This window comes from Drosophila albomicans, chromosome X, assembly GCF_009650485.2.
Source record: "Drosophila albomicans strain 15112-1751.03 chromosome X, ASM965048v2, whole genome shotgun sequence".
Classification (NCBI taxonomy): Eukaryota; Metazoa; Arthropoda; class Insecta; order Diptera; family Drosophilidae; genus Drosophila; species Drosophila albomicans.
The window spans coordinates 11224362-11242533 of record NC_047627.2 but is presented as its reverse complement, the minus strand read 5'-3'; the positions used below and the strand labels follow the sequence as shown (position 1 = coordinate 11242533).

The window sequence follows — 18172 nt, the reverse complement described above, 5'->3', positions numbered from 1 at the left end:
CTGCCATCGTCAACGTCGACGACGTCTACGCTTTTCTTGGTTGTTGTTGCTGCTACTGCTGATGGCTGGCTTCAGGCTTCAGTTTGAAATTGCAAGTCAATGAAGCGAGTAAACTTCAAGTTCGCGCTGTTACCGCGACTAAAGTTGTCTGGAAGAGATGTGAGTGCGCCTTTCAAATTTTTACAATGTTCTGCAAATTGTTCTTTTCGTTTGATTTCCATTATCTAGTAAGTGTACAATTCGTTTCTTGTGTTTTTGTTATATTTTTTTTTTGGTTTGGTGTTCCAAGTGTCGTCGTATCTTTCACAGTCTCTCTCATTGTGTGTTGCCATTTCTCTTGTGTGTTTCATTTTCGTCTAGAATGTGAAACGCGTAACATAACCAAACAAAACAAACAACAACAACAAGAACATGCAGTCAGAATGCATTTAAATCATACGAATTCAATTTTATTTGTTTATGCCATTAAACATGAAATTACACGTGCTACTTGCAACAAAAAACAACGGTTTTTGTGTTTTTTTTTTTTGCAATTGCAATTGATTATGAAATTCATAAATGGCTTTGCCAGCTGCAGCGTTGCAGTCGCAGCCGCAGTCGCTGCACGCTGCTGCAGTCGCCGTCAGCTGCAATGTGCAGTTATTTCGCCCACTGTTGGTAAAAATCAATAAGAAACGAAGATTATTTTGTATTTAATTGCAAACTTAAACGTGCACGTGCTTTGTTCCAGTGTATATGTGTGATAATAAATCAATAAATACTTAATCAAGTTTAAGTTTGTTGAACGCGTGACAAATGTCTGGCATGTTGTAGATGGGGGAGGGTGGATGTCGTTGGAACCATCACCATCTTTCAGCTCACTTTGCTTTGTTTACAATACACATACATATACTTGGCGGCGGCAGGCTCATTTCATCAGTGTGTGTGTGTCGGGTTTGCGTGATAGTGTGTGTGTGTGTCTGTGTGCGCTGCCATGTGCTCACACGCACAACCATATGCATGTGTATATGTGTTAAGCGGCATTTGTTGTGCTGTGTTGTTATTACAATGAATGAAATCGAAATTCGCCAGTGTGTTCTCGAGTTACTCCTTTTGCGATACTCACGAATGCTATCGCACACACATAAATACTTATCGATAAATAGGTCAAGTTCATCAACGCACACAAACATACATACATGGAGTCATCTACTTGCGTTCGTTGTGTGTGTATTTGTTGTGCATGCCAATATATTAATGTCTCTGTATGTGTGTTATCAATATTATCGTCGTGAATATAACTGAGGTCAAGTGCTATGTCAATGTCAAAAGCCTGGGCCACAAAATTTCGCAAACTTTCGACATTCCCATAGAAACAGACAACACACAGTTATCTACTATATACATATGTACATATGCAGTGCATACGACATGCAAGCAGTGCTGCCATTCTGGCTTTTTTCTGATCGCTTGCAGAAGACATTTGAATAATGTGGTAAGCAACAAATCTAGCTATATTTTATTTTATTATATAGAACATAAGGCAATCAAGGAATAAACTTGAAAAAACTTGTTTAATATGTTGAAAATTGGGTGGCGGGTTTCTCAAAGTAGCTTTTTCTCTTAGCTTTTTACTATTCTAAACAACATTGGCAACACTGCAATGCGACAGAAGAAGTCGCTTTCTCTGTCTTCTTGCATGTTGCCGCTCGTCTGCTAAGAAATTTGCGTTTTGTTGGGTGGCAATTGATTAAACAAAATCTTATTTTTTACTTATCAACATTTGTGTTGGCTGCTTCTGTTCTGCGGTGTTGTTGTGCAACTCACAACCCACGTCCTGCAGCTGGTGGCACTTGCAATCTTATCTAATTGCTATTTCCATTGATAAGTTCAGATGTTATTGGGTCTCTAACCAACTGTTTCCCCTCCCGCACTCCCTTGTGTATTTCTCTTTGACAGGCGCGACTTAAAAATGTTCGCTGTGCTCTTTTCTCTGTCAAGATAAATTCGCCTTTCGTTCTTTTGTTCTTGTTTTTGCTGTGTTAGTTGTTGCTGCACATTTGTTATTGTCTTTTGCTCTTTAGCTCGATCGTTGGCAGACTTTGCTTTTGCTTTTCAGTTGCCGTTGAACATTGAAACTTGTCGCTTCAGCAGCACAACAAAGGTAAAACCCTGCAAATGTTTGTTAGAAACACAAAGAAAAAGAAGAAAAAACAAAAAAAAAAAAAAAAACAGCGCAGTTGGCGTCGCTGTTGCCATTTGTGCTTTAACCGGTTTAAATATGTTTGAAGTCGACGTTAACGTCGCTGTCGCTGCTCGCGTTGTGTTGACGAACAGTGTGTGGCCAGTTTATTAGGCCTAGTGCGAAAGTGGCGTTAGTGTACCCAATATGTGTGGACTGAACTGTACGCGCAGACGGAATAGGCTTTGTTTTTGCTTTTTGTTTGCCCAATTATGTACATACATTTCTTTATTTCATTTTTTTGGTTCTTTTCGTTTTCTTTGCAAAAATTTACGCCCACTTGTTGTTGTCAGTCGTCGTCAGTCCTCGTCGTTCCCGAGGGCAACACAACATGAAGCCGATTAGCAGCATTCACAGTGGCGGCGAGAATAGTGGTTCCACCATGCGCCGCAGGCCCATACGTAAGCTATTTATAATCACTGTCACTTTATTTTTAGACACGTACTCTCGCCATTTACTTTTCATTTTAGTTTTAGTTTTAGTTGTAATTGTAGTTGTAGTTGTCGCATTACAACATCTACGAATAATTGCATTTAATGCTTGAATTTACATTTGGTTCTGGTGGCATTTACTATTTGTTTGCTCATTATTTTTTGTATTTTTTGCATGCTTTTTAAAATACCCTACACACCAACCAACATACATACATACATATGTCCATATATTCTAAATCAAAATAATTATTATGCATATATATGTATTAATTATAATGCATAATCAATGCCTAGAGCACAATGCTCGCATTTGTTGTTGTGGTTGCTGCTACAAGTTGTTTACAAACATTCAACACGCCATGGCTGCTGATGCGACGCCGCTGTGGCCCTCCAGTCATTGCCATTGTCGGCTATTGGCATCGCTGCCGCCGTCGCTGTTGGCGCATAACGGTGACCAGCACAGCTGTTTAAGTTGCCGGCGCATGCGGGTGTGTGTGTGTGTGTGTGTGTGCAAGAGCGAGAGAGCGATATGATACTTCAGGTGTTTGTTGTTATCTGCGTCAAGTGCACACGGCAAGGCATTTGCTCTCTCGCTCTCTCAAGGGCTTACACGCGCACGAATCGCACGCACACGCGACACAAAACTATTAAAAACCACAAGCGCATATTATGCGGCTCACTTACAAATCGTTGAGGCATTTGAATTGTTTTCCCTTGCTCTAACACTCTGTGACGTCAATGACATGCCGATTGTATCGTTGTATTGGTATATCGGAGTATCGGTGTATCGGTATTCGTTCACACGAACTCCCCTGAAACTTTTGTGAGCAGGTTACTCGTTAATTGAAGTGAGCGTCAAAATGATGGTTTTATGACACCTGACATCGCACTAAGTGCTGCTTCACCATCAATTGATGTCAACTCACACTAACTGCATCTACTGGAGAATCATTTGCCAACTCTATATTGGTTTGATTTTGAGCCCACTTTGATTAAACTAAATACATTCATACTTTTTTATAGCCTGTTTCTAGACTTTGCTAAAAATATGACAACATTCATAAATTACATATTTCATATCTAATTTTGAAGCTAAATAAGTATGGTCCGAATATATTAAGGTGTTCAAAACAATTTCTAATATATTTTTGTTTAAAAATAGAGATTTTTATTTTTAAGAAATTAAACTAAAACATAAACGCAAACAAAATAAGAAATGTGTTTTAGCTGTTCCTTCAATTGAGGTACTACTGTGCTCTAAAAGTTTAATTTTAAATAACACAGGTGTTGCTGTTTTGCATTTTTCACTCATGTTCCGGCATAGGAAATGTGACCAAATAGGTCTGATTAGCTTAGCAACAGAACGAGATGAGAGACAGAATATGAGAAAGAATACAATATGTACTTCGAAAAGCTGTTCCAGCATCAACCACCCACAAAATGAGTGACACAAATGGAAATGAAACACGTGAATATGAATTGGGCCAAGCAGTTGATCTTGAATTTGTTGTTGTTGTTGTCTGTCTGTTTTCGCAGTTGCTACTTCAGTTGCTGTTGTTGGTGTTTTCGCAGTTTGTCACTGTGGTTGTGCTCTTCTTTTGTGAAAAGGCTGGGTCTGTATGAGTGTATGTGTGTGTGTGTGTGTGTATGGGTGCGTCGCAGTTGACATTTTCGACAGAGCAGCTTGCCTGTTGATGCGATGCTCAGCTGTTGACAGTCTTCTTCTTAGTCTGCTTATCGACGATCGCTTCGCATCCCAGTTGTGTACCTATGTGTGTGCGTGTGTGTGTATGTGTATAAGTGATAAGTGAGAAAAATAAATGAGAGAGCGTGCGCCACAGAGTGGAGAGTGGAGATTGAAGCGTGGACCGTGGAGAGTAATAGATCAAACAAACAGTAACAGTAGCAGCTGCCCAGCACAGCATTGAAAACAACATTTTAATATTATTTTTTTTTTTAAATTTTACCGCGACTGAGACGGCGGCTTCGCCTAGGGCTGCGACTTTGTCTTAGTCAACATTAAATTAGCGTAGATAGCGCCACATCGGCAACGGTCGCGGATGAAGCAACACATTTTGAATTGTTGATGGCCTAAAATGTCGTAACGTTCGCGACTAGCGGTGTAATCAAAATTAGTTGAGATCAACACAAACTCTCCACCAACACAACTCTCCACAACGAGAGTTTTGTCCCAGATGGATGCCATGGAAAAGCTGCTGCAACGCAGCGAAATCCTCCGCTACAATCGCCTCAGTCGCGGTCGGAGTGGAAGGCAGAGGCGTGGCAGCAGCGATTACGCCCCACTCCTGAGCAGCGACGTCGACGATGACAATGTTAGCGATGAGGAGAGCGAGGCAGGTATGTTTGGAGAGCTGAAAGTGTTCCATTCCGCATCCCAGTTGTACTGTTCACTGCTATTTAATGCAACTAAAAGGGAACAATACTAACACAACCCTCTAGGAATGCCAGAAATTCATTTCATCGAGCGATTACTGTATTTGCTAATGTGATAATATTTGCTCATTATTAGCCAGCATCTCTGATAAGAGAGAGAGGGAGAGAGAGGCAACAAGTGATTACAGAAACAGAAAGTGAAAGGAGCAAACTAGGAATGAAAAACACGCCCCTTTCTGTCTTATATTTAAAAAAAAGTATTGAACTATCATTCAAGGCAACTGTCTTCGTTATTTGTTTACTTCCTTCACATATTTTTGTGCTTAACTTAAGCTGAAAACAACTGCGAAAACACTAAATACTCTTGTGGTTAAATAAAGAGCAAGCTGTCAATGCGTATATTGACCTTTTGCAACTAGCCGATCGATGAGTGTTTTATTTTCGTTGATTGGTATTTGTTTTTGTTGAACCCTTGGAGGCATTTGAAGTCGGCACGTCGTCGTCTCACTTCATAATCAAAGTAATATCCGCAACTGCTGTTAACGCAAACCAGTTTTTGTAAACCTCTCAGAGAATTTCGTCGTTTTTTGTAGAGTCTCTAATAGAAGCCACGTGTAAGCAAACTTAATTAAACAATTGCAGCTTCTTTAATTGCCAAATATTAATTGTTATATAACTTTGCTATAATTGCGTTATCAGATTTAGATATCATTTATGATAGCAGCACTTGGAAACATTTTGTATTTCTCGATGCATACTTTTGGGCATATTCAAATATGCTCAACGTGTTGTTGACAATTCGGCACATTCGGCTATTTAAATGAATAATGGCAATTGAATGGCAAGACTCTTAAATGGACATGTTTACTGGGTGAATTTGTATGCAGCAAGTCTAAAAATAGATTCTACATTTCATTTGTAATAGATCCTGAAAATTTCAACACAATTGGAGATCATGTGAAAGAATTATTGAACAATTTACTTGAGTACAATCTGATATAGTATAGAATATTGTTTTGCTGCTTGTTAATGCAGATCAGAGGTTATCTTGTTGATTCAATTGCATTCAATTTATTCTGCTTGAATTTTAGAATCTAACTGTATTACTTATTTGTTTTTGTTTATCATTATAATTGTTATCATTTAGTATATCCTCAAAAATTCAACACAATTGCATAGTTAATGCAAGAATTAATGAACATGATAATGTGATGTGTTTTATGTTTCACTGCTAAAAGTTTGCCAATATTTTTGATGCTCAGAGATCAGAGTTTATTTTTCTGTTTTAAATGCATTCGATTTCAGCTGGTTTTAGAATTTGGTTTGAATTTTGATCATCTATTAGGTTTTTTATTTGTTGTTTATAGTTTTAAAAATGATTGTTAAATGCAACCAGAAAATTATTGACAACATTATTGAACCTGTATTTTCATTCTTGAAAATATTTCCGATGTTTCAATTGCATTCATTGCATATAGGATTCGTTTTTGCTGATCTTTCATGGCTGACTGTATTTCTTCTTATATCCTATAACCATCGAGTAGAAGGGTATTCTAAGGTTGTGCTTTAAAGAAGTGCAGAAGAAGCCATCTCCGATCCGCTAAACTATACATATTCTTGATAAGTGTGAAGAACTGAGAGAATGTATTTCCATGTCGGTCTGTGTATATAAACTCAATATAACAGATATTGTTGTATGCAGATAAAGCTTCAGCCCCTTAAACCCAAATTAAAATGAATAGCAAGCAAACGATTATTCGTACATACAAGAATAACTACAGTCTTTATGATTCCTGAAAATTTCTTTGCGATCAGATAAAAAACCTTAGAAATTATTCACGGAATAATTTTATATGCCAACAAATACCATAGCTGCTATATTCGATATATTTTGTATTCTGTGGTATATTTTAAACAGTAGTATATTATTATTCTAAATATCTTATACTAAATATGCATGACATCAAAAATTGATCGGTATATTTTATTATCTGTGGTATATTTGAATAGTAGTATATCAATATTCGGTATATTTAAGTATTTGTCATATTTTAACGATAATACCGCACATTTTGACTTTTGATGGAAAATGAGTGCCAGGTATTTCGCAATCGAGCACACTGGACTCTAGTTTTCTTAGTTGCTTTTTTTTTTATCGTTTTTGTTGTTTATCGTTGCTAATATCATCATTAAGTTATGGCCGTGTTTAATCACACTTATGATGAATTTTCGTAGACATTTCGGTTGTATTGGATGTCTTAACTGCGTATATAGCAGACCGTCGGCCGCCCCCCAGGCAAATATTGCGGCGGAATTGTGAGTTATCAGGTGACGGAATCCAGAAACGAGACATCGACTCATCGAGAGCAATTCACTTGCTGCTTGGTTTGATGTGTTGTGTTGTTCAAAGCACATTTTCCATGAATTTGTTCATTTTATTCCGCTCTCCAACTGAATTCAACTTGGCTCGCTCGCCCATGATTTCAGCCAGATTATGGCCACGTTGATAAGAGCTCTGTTTTGTATTTGTTTTGAAAGCCAACCAGTATAATTTTTAGACAATGACTGAGAATACTTCTGAGGAAGACCTATAATCGAGACGCAATAATTGTAAATGATTGCGACCCATAAACCAACGATATTAGTTTGTTTTGTATATCCAAAACTTATCACGAATTCCAATAGTAAAGTTTGCAACTTTATGAATTGATTCAAGATTGCGATGCCGCCACAATTGTTCTCAATTACCTGGTGGCAAAAATAGTTGCCGAATTACGCATACGCACCGTTGGAGTGAGACTGACTAATAAAATGGGAACTAGAAGAAATGCTTTAAATGGTTATCTCAAATTATATGTGATATTCATTTCATTTTCAATTGCGCTCGTCTTTTGAAGTTGAGCGCGCTCAATTAATATGGATATTCAATTTTGGAATATCAGGAAGTTGTTTGTCTATTCTATTCGATCTAATTTGCTCGATACTTAGTCAGTCTGGTGATCGTTCGTTGATATTGACCAATGTGTCAATATCGTCGTGTAATGACGGGAAGTCGCATATGTTATGTATATGGAAATTAGCTCTAATAGAGCTGTCAACAATGTGTAACATGTTCTACAATAATAATTTGATGGTGCCTCGAAATCAATGCTTTTTGCTGCTTGTTAACACTGTGGGAACCAACTGTTATTGTTGTTGTCGCTGCCTCTGACATCTAATTGCGTATGGAGTACGTATATTTGCTTGCCCAAGCCGAAGGCCCAGCGGCAAGGTCATTGATTTACCGCACTGTGGGCAGCAATCACATATTCGTTGTCTGAAAATTGAGAAATTACAATTATGCTAATAGATAGATAGAATAGCAGTTTTATAGCTGGAATTTGTTTGCGGTTAAGCTCATTATTGCAGAAGTAATTGTTTCCTCATTCAGGAAAAAACCGATATTTTAAAATATTCATCAAGTTGAATAATTATTATTTTCGTATACATTACTCCCTTGAATATGTCGAGAATTTGGTAGATTTTACACTCTGTGGTATATTTTGAAAGCAATAGTTTATATATCAAAATACCAAATATAGCTGTTGGTATATTTTTTACTCTATGGTATATTCAGAATGCAATTATATATCGGTACACAAAATATAGTCTTCGGAATGTTTTATACTCTATGGTATATTTAGTCTGTAGTAGTATATCGATATACCAAATATATATTTCTGTGTATTTTGTATTCTATGGTATATTTTGCATAGTATATTGATATACCAAATAAATCGTTTGGTATATTTTTGTATTTTTTCGGTATATTAATTTGGTAGAATTTAAGAATAATACCGAAATGTTATGCTTTTATTGTAATTGTAGCTTTCTTAGTCGTTGTTCATTTGTTCATGAACGATCCAATATTTTTATTTCTATATTATTGAAAGTATTGAAAAGCGAACTTCGCAGAGTTAACTTATCTTTCGTTCCATTTATTCGTTGAATAATTTTTGAATTTAGTTAGTTAGTTCGTTCTATTTGGTTATTGGGTAATTGTATCGAATAATGAAATTATTCAACAGCATTTTTGTGCTTTTGTAGCCCACAATTTATTGTCCACATCAATAGCAACTCGCTCCATAGTGCGTTGTAAGCAAATAAATAAGCCCTGAGGCGCCAAGGCGCATGGGCGCAATACGCATTTTGTTGTTAACAAATCCCCAAAGCAATGTATCTGCATCTACGAGCTGTATCTGTATCTGTTTCTGTATCTGGGTAACTGAACTGCCGCTTCACATACTAATTATGCCAAATGACGCGTGTCGATTGCCGCATGAAAGTACGAGTATAATTTGATTATTAACTGGTTTATTGACGAATCATTTGCAATTGACAAACACAAACATAGAGTAGAGTACTCGAAGTCGACATGCTATCGACGTGATAAGAATAGCATGCAACTGTTCGATTGGGATTTCCAGAAGCTTACCGATTGACTGACTGACTGCGACGAAGAAGATGACGCCATTAATAACGTTGCTGCTGCTCCACATGGGGTGTAACAATTGTTGTGTTGATTAGTTTTTTCTGTTTTTTTTTTTTTTTTTTTTTTTTTTTTGGCTTTGGCTTTGGTTCAGCTGAACCGAGAACTGAGAACCGATAAGATGTTCCTGTAAATAACTACGCCAAGGTGTTAACCATGAACAAGTGCGGCTATCTGTCATCAACTTGATATCAAGATCGAATATTTCGCACGATTCGCTCGTGCTCAAAAGTTCCACCACGAATTGATGATACTCTGACAGGCAAATGCAACAACGTAACATCAATTAAGAATTGCATAAAATACTTACTTGCCAGTCAGCGAACTCTGCCCCCGGATATTCAACACTATTATTTACGTTTTTACTCACAAGTTACGTTGCATTATTGAAGTCCGCCTAAAGGGCAGCAGCATCTATGTATGTTATAAGAGATGCAAATATTGACAAATATTTGAAAAATGGAAGAAACAGTGTAGAGCATAAATTTGATTGTTTTTTTATTTTTGTGTGTATGTGCGCCTCAGACGATGTTGTGATAAATGGTGCTTGTTTTGAATGCTACGTGAGACTTTATAAGTACATTAAAAAGGTTGGCCTTTTTTTTCGTTTGATTTCGTTGATTCGTTTGCTTCGCGTTTTTCATCCAGATGTTAGCACTTGAGGAGTTTTGAGTGTACGACTGTACGGCGAACGTAACGATTGTAATATCTTTATCTGTTTGTATCTCAAGTGATTGGTGATTAAATCGCGTAATAATAAACAAGCTCATGGGGAATTGTCCAAAGTTAACTGACTTTTCGAAATTTACTCCTAGTTTCATTTTACGTCAGCATCGCACTCAACTTTGTCAGTTTGCAATTTCGTCTTTTTTTTTGGCTTTTTAATATGTGTTCTACATGCAGTATCTACATTAAAAATATAAATATAAAAATAATAATACTCAATCTGCAGCGCTGATAAGCATTATCTGCAGTATTTACTTATTTTCGGACGTGTCTCACTCCCTTAGCCTGTCGTCCAATTGGAGCCTGAGTAATCACCTTAAGGCTATTCTAGGAATAGTCCCGCCCCATTGCCATTGTATAGGGTACTTCACCCCACGCTGATAAAACCACTATAATCACGTGATGCCGTGAAGCAATGTTTTATGCTTCGCTCTGTATTACCTCAAGATTGCTGATGTCGAATGCAACTCGTCGGAGTTCACATTTATAGGCATGAGCTGGCAATCTTATCATCTATGCTCTGTTTTATTTTTATTCCGTGAAGAATCGGGATAAATAAAAGAAAATTGTCTAACATCATCACAGTGTAAAATGTATATTAAACTAATCATTGTGAGAAACTGATTTCGGAATAGTATTTACTGCTTTCGGTATATTTTTCGGTATATCAATATCCCAAATGCAGCCTTTGGTATATTTTGTACTTTATGGGATATTTTAATTGTAATAATATATCGATATATCAAATGTAGCCTTCAATATATTTTATACTCTTTGATATATTTTTTGACTGAAATAGTATATCGATATACCAAATACAGTCTTCGGTATCTTTGGTATTCTGTAATATATTTATGATATTTTAGTATTTTACCAGTATATTAGGTTGGTATATTCTAAGAAAAATACCGAAATGTTTTGCTTTTACTGAAATCGGAACTTTCTTATTTGTTCTTCGTTCACATTTATAGGCATGAGCTGGCAATCTTATCATCTATGCTCTGTTTTATTTTTATTCCGTGAAGAATCGGGATAAATAAAAGAAAATTGTCCAAGATCATCACAGTGTAAAATGTATATTCAACTAATTATTGTGAGAAACTCATTTCGGAATAGTATTTACTGCTTTCGGTATATTTCGGTATATCGATATTCCAACTAGAGCCTTTAGTATATTTTGTACTTTATGGGATATTTTAATTGTAATAATATATCGATATATCAAATGTAGCCTTCAGTATATTTTGTACTCTTTGGTATATTTTCACTGAATTTATATATCGATATACCAAATACAGTCTTCGGTATCTTTGTTATTCTGTAGTATATTTATGATATTTTAGTATTTCGTCGGTATATTAAGTGGGTATATTTTAAGAAAAATACCGAAATATTTTGCTTTTACTGAAATTGGAACTTTCTTATTTGTTATTCATTCACATTTATAGGCATGAACTGGTGATCGAATCATCTATGCTCTATGTATTTCTTTCAATTTGTATTCCGTGATGAAGAATCTGCATAAACCAAAGAAAATAGTACCACAACATTGCTCATTAAACTGAGAAGCTAATTTTGGAATCCGTCTTTCTGTCTGTCTTGTTGTATCAATGCGTGCATCTCAGATATTGCCACAAATTTGGAATAAAGTTTGCTCTTGGTATATTTTCTAAAGTCCTTTTTTAGTTCACTTCAATAATAATAGACCAATAAGACGAATTTTATTGTTAGCACACAGGTCGGATACTTAATTTTAGCTATATGATCTAAACTATACTATTAGAGTTTCATTTGTTGTTATTTGTAGCTTGCAATTCGAATTAAAGACATAGAAAAACAAGTTTAGTTTTATTCTTGGCACACAGGACGCATACGTGATTTCTGTATATAATTTTCCTTTACTTTACTTTTATTTATGGAATCATTTTGTTGGTTGAATCTTATAATAAGTAATCAAGTCTTACAATTACCACAGTTTAACATTAGAGGTATTTTTAATTTTAAAAATATAATTATTCCTTAGTGAACAAAATGTTGTTGGACCACGCGTATACTTAATTTATATTTTGTAAATATATTTCTTAGAGTTTTGTTGGTTATTAGTTATGGCTGGGAATATCGCATTAGAGGGAAGTATAGAGTTTATTTTGATGATTTGCTTAGTTGGGAAAATTGAAGTAAAGTGAAGCGGAAGGAGCAATAAGTTTATTTTTGTATATTTGGCTCACATGAAGTATACTTGATTTATATTTTATTTAGATATATTTTTATTACAGACTTCTTAGTTGTTTCTCTGTTTTGGAGATTGGGAAGAGCAATAAAAATATCTTACATGACGTATACTTGATTTACATATATTTATTGAAGTTCTCTTAGTTTTTTAGGAAACGGATCAAAGTGAAACAATTTGCGTTCTAACAACATATTTATAAGAGTTTGTGTTTGTTGTTCGCCAAAAAATAATAATCATTGCAAATAAACACTATCTATTCTTATGGGAAAATGCAGCATCATCGTTCTTTTTGTTTTTCACCGCTGTCATGCTTTCATCACACTTTCAGTTTCCATCATTATTAATAAAGTTTCCCATGCAAATAATTTCTAAAACATAGACTTTGTTCAAGTAAAATGTAATTGAACATTTTTGAGAGATGTCATCAAACAGATTTCTGGGTTTTGCAAGACATTCACAGATTTTTTGGTGGAGATTCCAATATTTCTCACGTGATTCCCATTTATGTGTGTGTGTGTGTGTTTGTTATGAACGGACGTCATCATAAATTATCGCTGGTACTACAATAATAGTATAGAGATAGAGAGGTATAGATATTTGGAAAGCTTTTAAGTTTGTAAATTGCAATCAATAACAATATTAGTTCTCTTGCTGTTGCTGTTGTTGTTGTCCCCCTAACCGATTAGATTGTCAATAGAAAGTGACAGGCGCGACAGCGACGTTCATTTGCCACTTGAAAACTCAAGTGGCTGCTGCCTGCCAAAGGCAAAGGGCTGATCCTGACCCCGAACCTTGTACTTCTAGCTTGTCGTCTGACTTGGCAGCATGTCCAAAACATCTTGCGATTGCCTCATAGAAAAAGCCACAATTAAGTGCAATGCATGTGCATGTGTCTAATTGCCTTGAGCGCAGAGATCGCGATGGAGATGTGTGGAGACCGAGAGAGGGAGACCGAGACGAAGGCGGAGACGTAATAATTCATATGCGCGCGGGGAGGCAATTGCACCTGCCAATTTGATGTGTGTGTTTCCCTCCGCCCCGCCTCTCGCGCACAACTGGCAACTCAGGAAAAAAACAGTTGACTGTAAATTGGAGGCGATGCCGTTGCAAGTTCAAGTTTAAGGTCGTGCATTTGCATGGCGAGCAGCGAGCCCCAAACACACACACACACACACACGACAGTCAATATAAAATGCCTGCAATTGATCGTTGATCGACGACGCTGGATCAAAGCTTCGTCGTTCGTCAGTTGATTGGACATTATCCAACAATTTGATTGGAACTCGAACCGCTGCTGTTTCCCCTCCCCCATCCCCTCACCACACCTCTTCCCTCGCCGAGTCAATTTGTCAATTGTCTGACGGTAAACAAATACGAGTAAATGCAATACAATTCGTTCAAGTAATTCACTTAAAAATTGCCACCGCCTCAGCCACCGCCGCCCACTCCAACACGTACCAAACAAAAAAGTAAAATACAAAACAAAATAAGCTAAAATGTTGTGATGAGTGTGCTCGACTATTAGATACCCGTAAACAATTGTTTTGAATTCCTTTTTTGGACAGCAATATAGTACATTTCTATACTTAAATATTATTAGGTATAAAATATGTTGAAAACGTTTACTTATTTAAACTTTGGGTGAAAATTGTAAGTTCGATTTTGTGGATAGCTTCTCTGTTAAGTCTTTTTCTTGCCCCTAACTCTCTGTAATTATTTCGAATATATTTCGATAACGCAATTTTCATTTTAATTTTTACTTTATTAATTTTGAAAGAAATTATAGTATTTTTCTTTTCTACATTTTACTGTAGTTCGTATGTTTAGAAACTTGTGCTTCAAGTAATAAACAATTTTATATTAATATGTACATATTCATATACTTAATCCTAAACTGAATGCTACAAAAATGAATGGAGAAGAAAAACATTTATATAACACATCTAGAAGACAACCGATTAGTTGGTCCATTCTTTGCAGTCTTCGTCTTCTCTTCAGTTCGATGGTTGTTATAGTTCAATGAAACCCAATGAGTAGCCTAGAAGTATTTTGAAAATGTATCAACAAATTTCACTTTAATTCTATTAACAAATAACTGAAATTTAGAAATATAAGAAAAATTATAGCACAAATTACAAAATATACTATAAATTATGAAATATGCCATAGAGTACAAAATATACCACAGATTACAAAATATACTTACAGTATGAAATATACCATAGAGTACAAAACATACCAGAGATTACAAAATATACTATAAAGTATGATATATGCCATAGAGTACAAAATATACCATGGATTACAAAATATACTATAAAGTATGAAATATACCAGAGTACAAAATATACCACAGATTACAAAATATACTATAAAGTATGAAATATGCCATAGAGTACAAAATATACCACGGATTACAGAATATACTATAAAGTATGAAATAAACCATAGATTACAAAATATACTATAAAGTATGAAATATGCCATAGAGTACAAAATATACCATGGATTACAGAATATACTATAAAGTATGAAATATACCATAGAGTACAAAATATACCACAGATTACAAAATATACTATAAAGTATGAAATATACCATATATTGCAAAACATACCAGACTGCAGTTTTTTGCCTTTTACTTTTACTTTGACTTTATTTACTTGCATTGTGTCGCGTATGCCCTTCAACCCTTTGGATAAACGGGTATGCATACAAAACGAGAAACGAATATGTGCAGCGTGTAAGTCCCCGCCCCAAAGATAGAGGGGGGCTCCTGTCTCCCCTCTTCGTCTTTGTCTTCGCCTTTGCAATGCAGTCTTCAGTGCTTACGTGACCGTCCAATCTCCACCCTCAACTTGGCACTGTGAGAATTCCGCCTTTGTGTTTTTTTCGGGGTTATTAAGAAAGCATATGCATAGCAATCAGTTAGTCAGTCTGTCAGGTAGTCAGGTAGTCAGATCTCGTGCTATTATCTCATATCTGGTGGAACGAAAAGTCCCCTTGCCAGGTTATTTTCGATTGTCTATGCTCTGGGGGCGCAGATAGTACTTCCTATAAGTGTCGTGAGTCATTCGACTTGTATACTTATATGTTTAGTACTGTTTGTGTTTATCATCTGTCTATATAGACAGCACGTATGCCTCTGAGAATCTGAAGAAGTGGGACGCCTCCCTGGAAGTACTTCGAAGTATCGAATTTGTGCCAATTTCCCCGACTTATCTCTCGGGTTTTTTTCCCTTTCGAAATAAATGTGATGTAAACTATGTTTTAATTAGTAATCGATTAGGGTTTTTCTTTCTGTACAATCAAAGATATTAGCCAAAACTTTTATACATATCAAAATTGGAATTTCTTAATTAAATTTGTTGGAAAACCGAGAGTCATATTTAAAAATAGAATCGCAATTAACAAACACTTTTAATTACCAAAAACTGAATTTCTTAAGATTTGAATTTGTTTGAAAACTAGGAATCGTGATTTCAAATACTTTTCAGTTTTCGAAATTTCATCAATGGTATATCTTAAGTATTTTTGCGGTACATTACTTTGGTATATTTTAAAATTATTAATTTTGTACCATCAAACTTTTAAAAGTATTTCTTCAAATTAAATTTGTTTTGAAAACTGAGAAACTTGTCCTTTTGAAATACTTTCCAATTTTCGAATTATTCCTTCAATTATTCAAAAGATCGATTGGATTATAGATATATATATATATATATATAGGTATATATACGCCAAAACATAATCATCAAAAAATGAAATTTTTTTGAAATCAAAGAATCTTATTGTGAAATACTTTCCAGTTTTAAAATTTCATTATTTTAAAATTATTAATTTTGTACCATCAAACTTTTAAAAGTATTTCTTCAAATTAAATTTGTTTTGAAAACTGAGAAACTTGTCCTTTTGAAATACTTTCCAATTTTCGAATTATTCCTTCAATTATTCAAAAGATCGATTGGATTATAGATATATATATATATATATAGGTATATATACGCCAAAACATAATCATCAAAAAATGAAATTTTTTTGAAATCAAAGAATCTTATTGTGAAATACTTTCCAGTTTTAAAATTTCATTATTTCCATTCCCTTTACTTAAACTTTTAAGTAAATATTCAAGAAAAATTACTTCTTATTTTAATTTTTTGATAATGAAAAATATTATCTAACATATTTTTAAAAGTATTTCTTAAAAATGTATTTGTTTTGAAAACAAATTTGAAATTCTTTCCAGTTTTCGAAATTTCATCAATTATCATTAAGTTCAAGTGAATTGGGTAATAAGATATCAGTTCGTTAGAAATGTATAGCTTAAAATTCGACTTGAAATAGAACATGTTTATGATTCATTATTGTTGTTGGCGGTAGCATTATTATAATTGTTTTTTTTTTTGTGCTTTCACTTGTTCGCTAATTTATTTAATGTTTTCGCTGAATTAATACGCGAGTACATTTTTTGTCGTATCTTAATTAGTATTGTCGTTAATATCGTTCGATTAGTATTTGCATTGATTTCTGTGTGTGCGTGTGTTTACTCAATGTGTGCGTGTGTGTGTGTTGGTTGAACAGCATAATAATAGCATTTGTTTTTTATTTACAATTTCGATAAGAATCATAAATTGTGTGATACTCCTCGAGTGGTGATTAGATTAAATTGATTGTTATAAATATATGCATATTGACTAATATTCACAACTTTTTAATTACAATCGTGATTGATTGCAATAATACTGTACAATAATAAAAGCAGAGTTCGGATGATCACCCAAAGTGTTGACATCCAATTTTGAATAACATGCATAATTGATTGATAATTTTAGGTTTCCCATAATTAGACATAAATTGTTTGCTTGTTGTGTTGTGTGTTGATCTTATTGATTACTTTGTTTGCGTTCCATTTTATTTATAAATATTTATTTATGATCGCTATTCTTGTCATCTCCGTCAATTTCGCTGAGTGTCTCCCAAATCTCAATTCCCAAGCTCGAAATCGTAGCAAATCAAGTTGAATCGAATGAATGAATGAAACAACAAACTCTTCAATCGCTCTTCGCTACATCCTGCACCCAAAGATCAATTCATCCATTCTTTTTGATGGTGCGCACAAAAAAAAAAAAAAAAAAAAAAAAGCGAAGAGCAAAAAATAAAGTTTGCTCATTTATTAATTAAAGCCAAGGGGCTTACAAAGCAGCGTAAGCGATCGTTAGTTTTTTTTTTTTTTTAATTTTATTTTATTTCTATTTTTTTTTTTGCTTTTTTTATTTATTTATTTATTTTTGTGGACCTACGCGTTTTGTATCAATTATCCGGATGCGAACAAACCAGTTTTTGTTTCGGATTTGTGTATTTGATGCTTTTTTTTTTGGATTTTGGATTTTGGCAAGCGAACATGTCGATTGTTTTGGATTTGTCCATTGTCTATATATATATATGCTTTGTGATCGTTTGGATTGACGAGTATTTCTATCGCTTGCTCGCTCTATGATTCTCTCGCTCTCTCTGTCTTGCACTTTAGATTGTTTATAACAACAATAAGTATGCTAAATCCAATTGTTCGGGGCAGCGACTGTGTCGTGCGTCACTTTGACCTAAAATCTAAAATGCTTTCCGTGTTTTCTCACAAC

General features: G+C 34.8%; 1 protein-coding gene across 7 annotated transcripts in view; it reads left to right on the top strand.

The window, feature by feature from the left end:
• The first annotated feature begins 9 nt into the window (after positions 1-9).
• LOC117577906 (solute carrier family 41 member 2) overlaps positions 10-18172 on the top strand; it is a 41654-nt gene continuing 23491 nt past the window's right edge. Inside the window, exons 1-2 of one of the 7 annotated variants that reach the window (XM_034262944.2) lie at positions 143-159; positions 2515-2622. In XM_034262944.2, the coding sequence (XP_034118835.1) occupies positions 2553-2622 (70 nt within the window). In that variant the 5' untranslated portion in view covers positions 143-159; positions 2515-2552. Of the gene's footprint in view, positions 160-2070; positions 2144-2461; positions 2623-4692; positions 5014-18172 lie in introns of those variants that run through there. The other 6 variants (XM_034262937.2, XM_034262914.2, XM_052004386.1 and 3 more) reach the window with 6 other exon arrangements.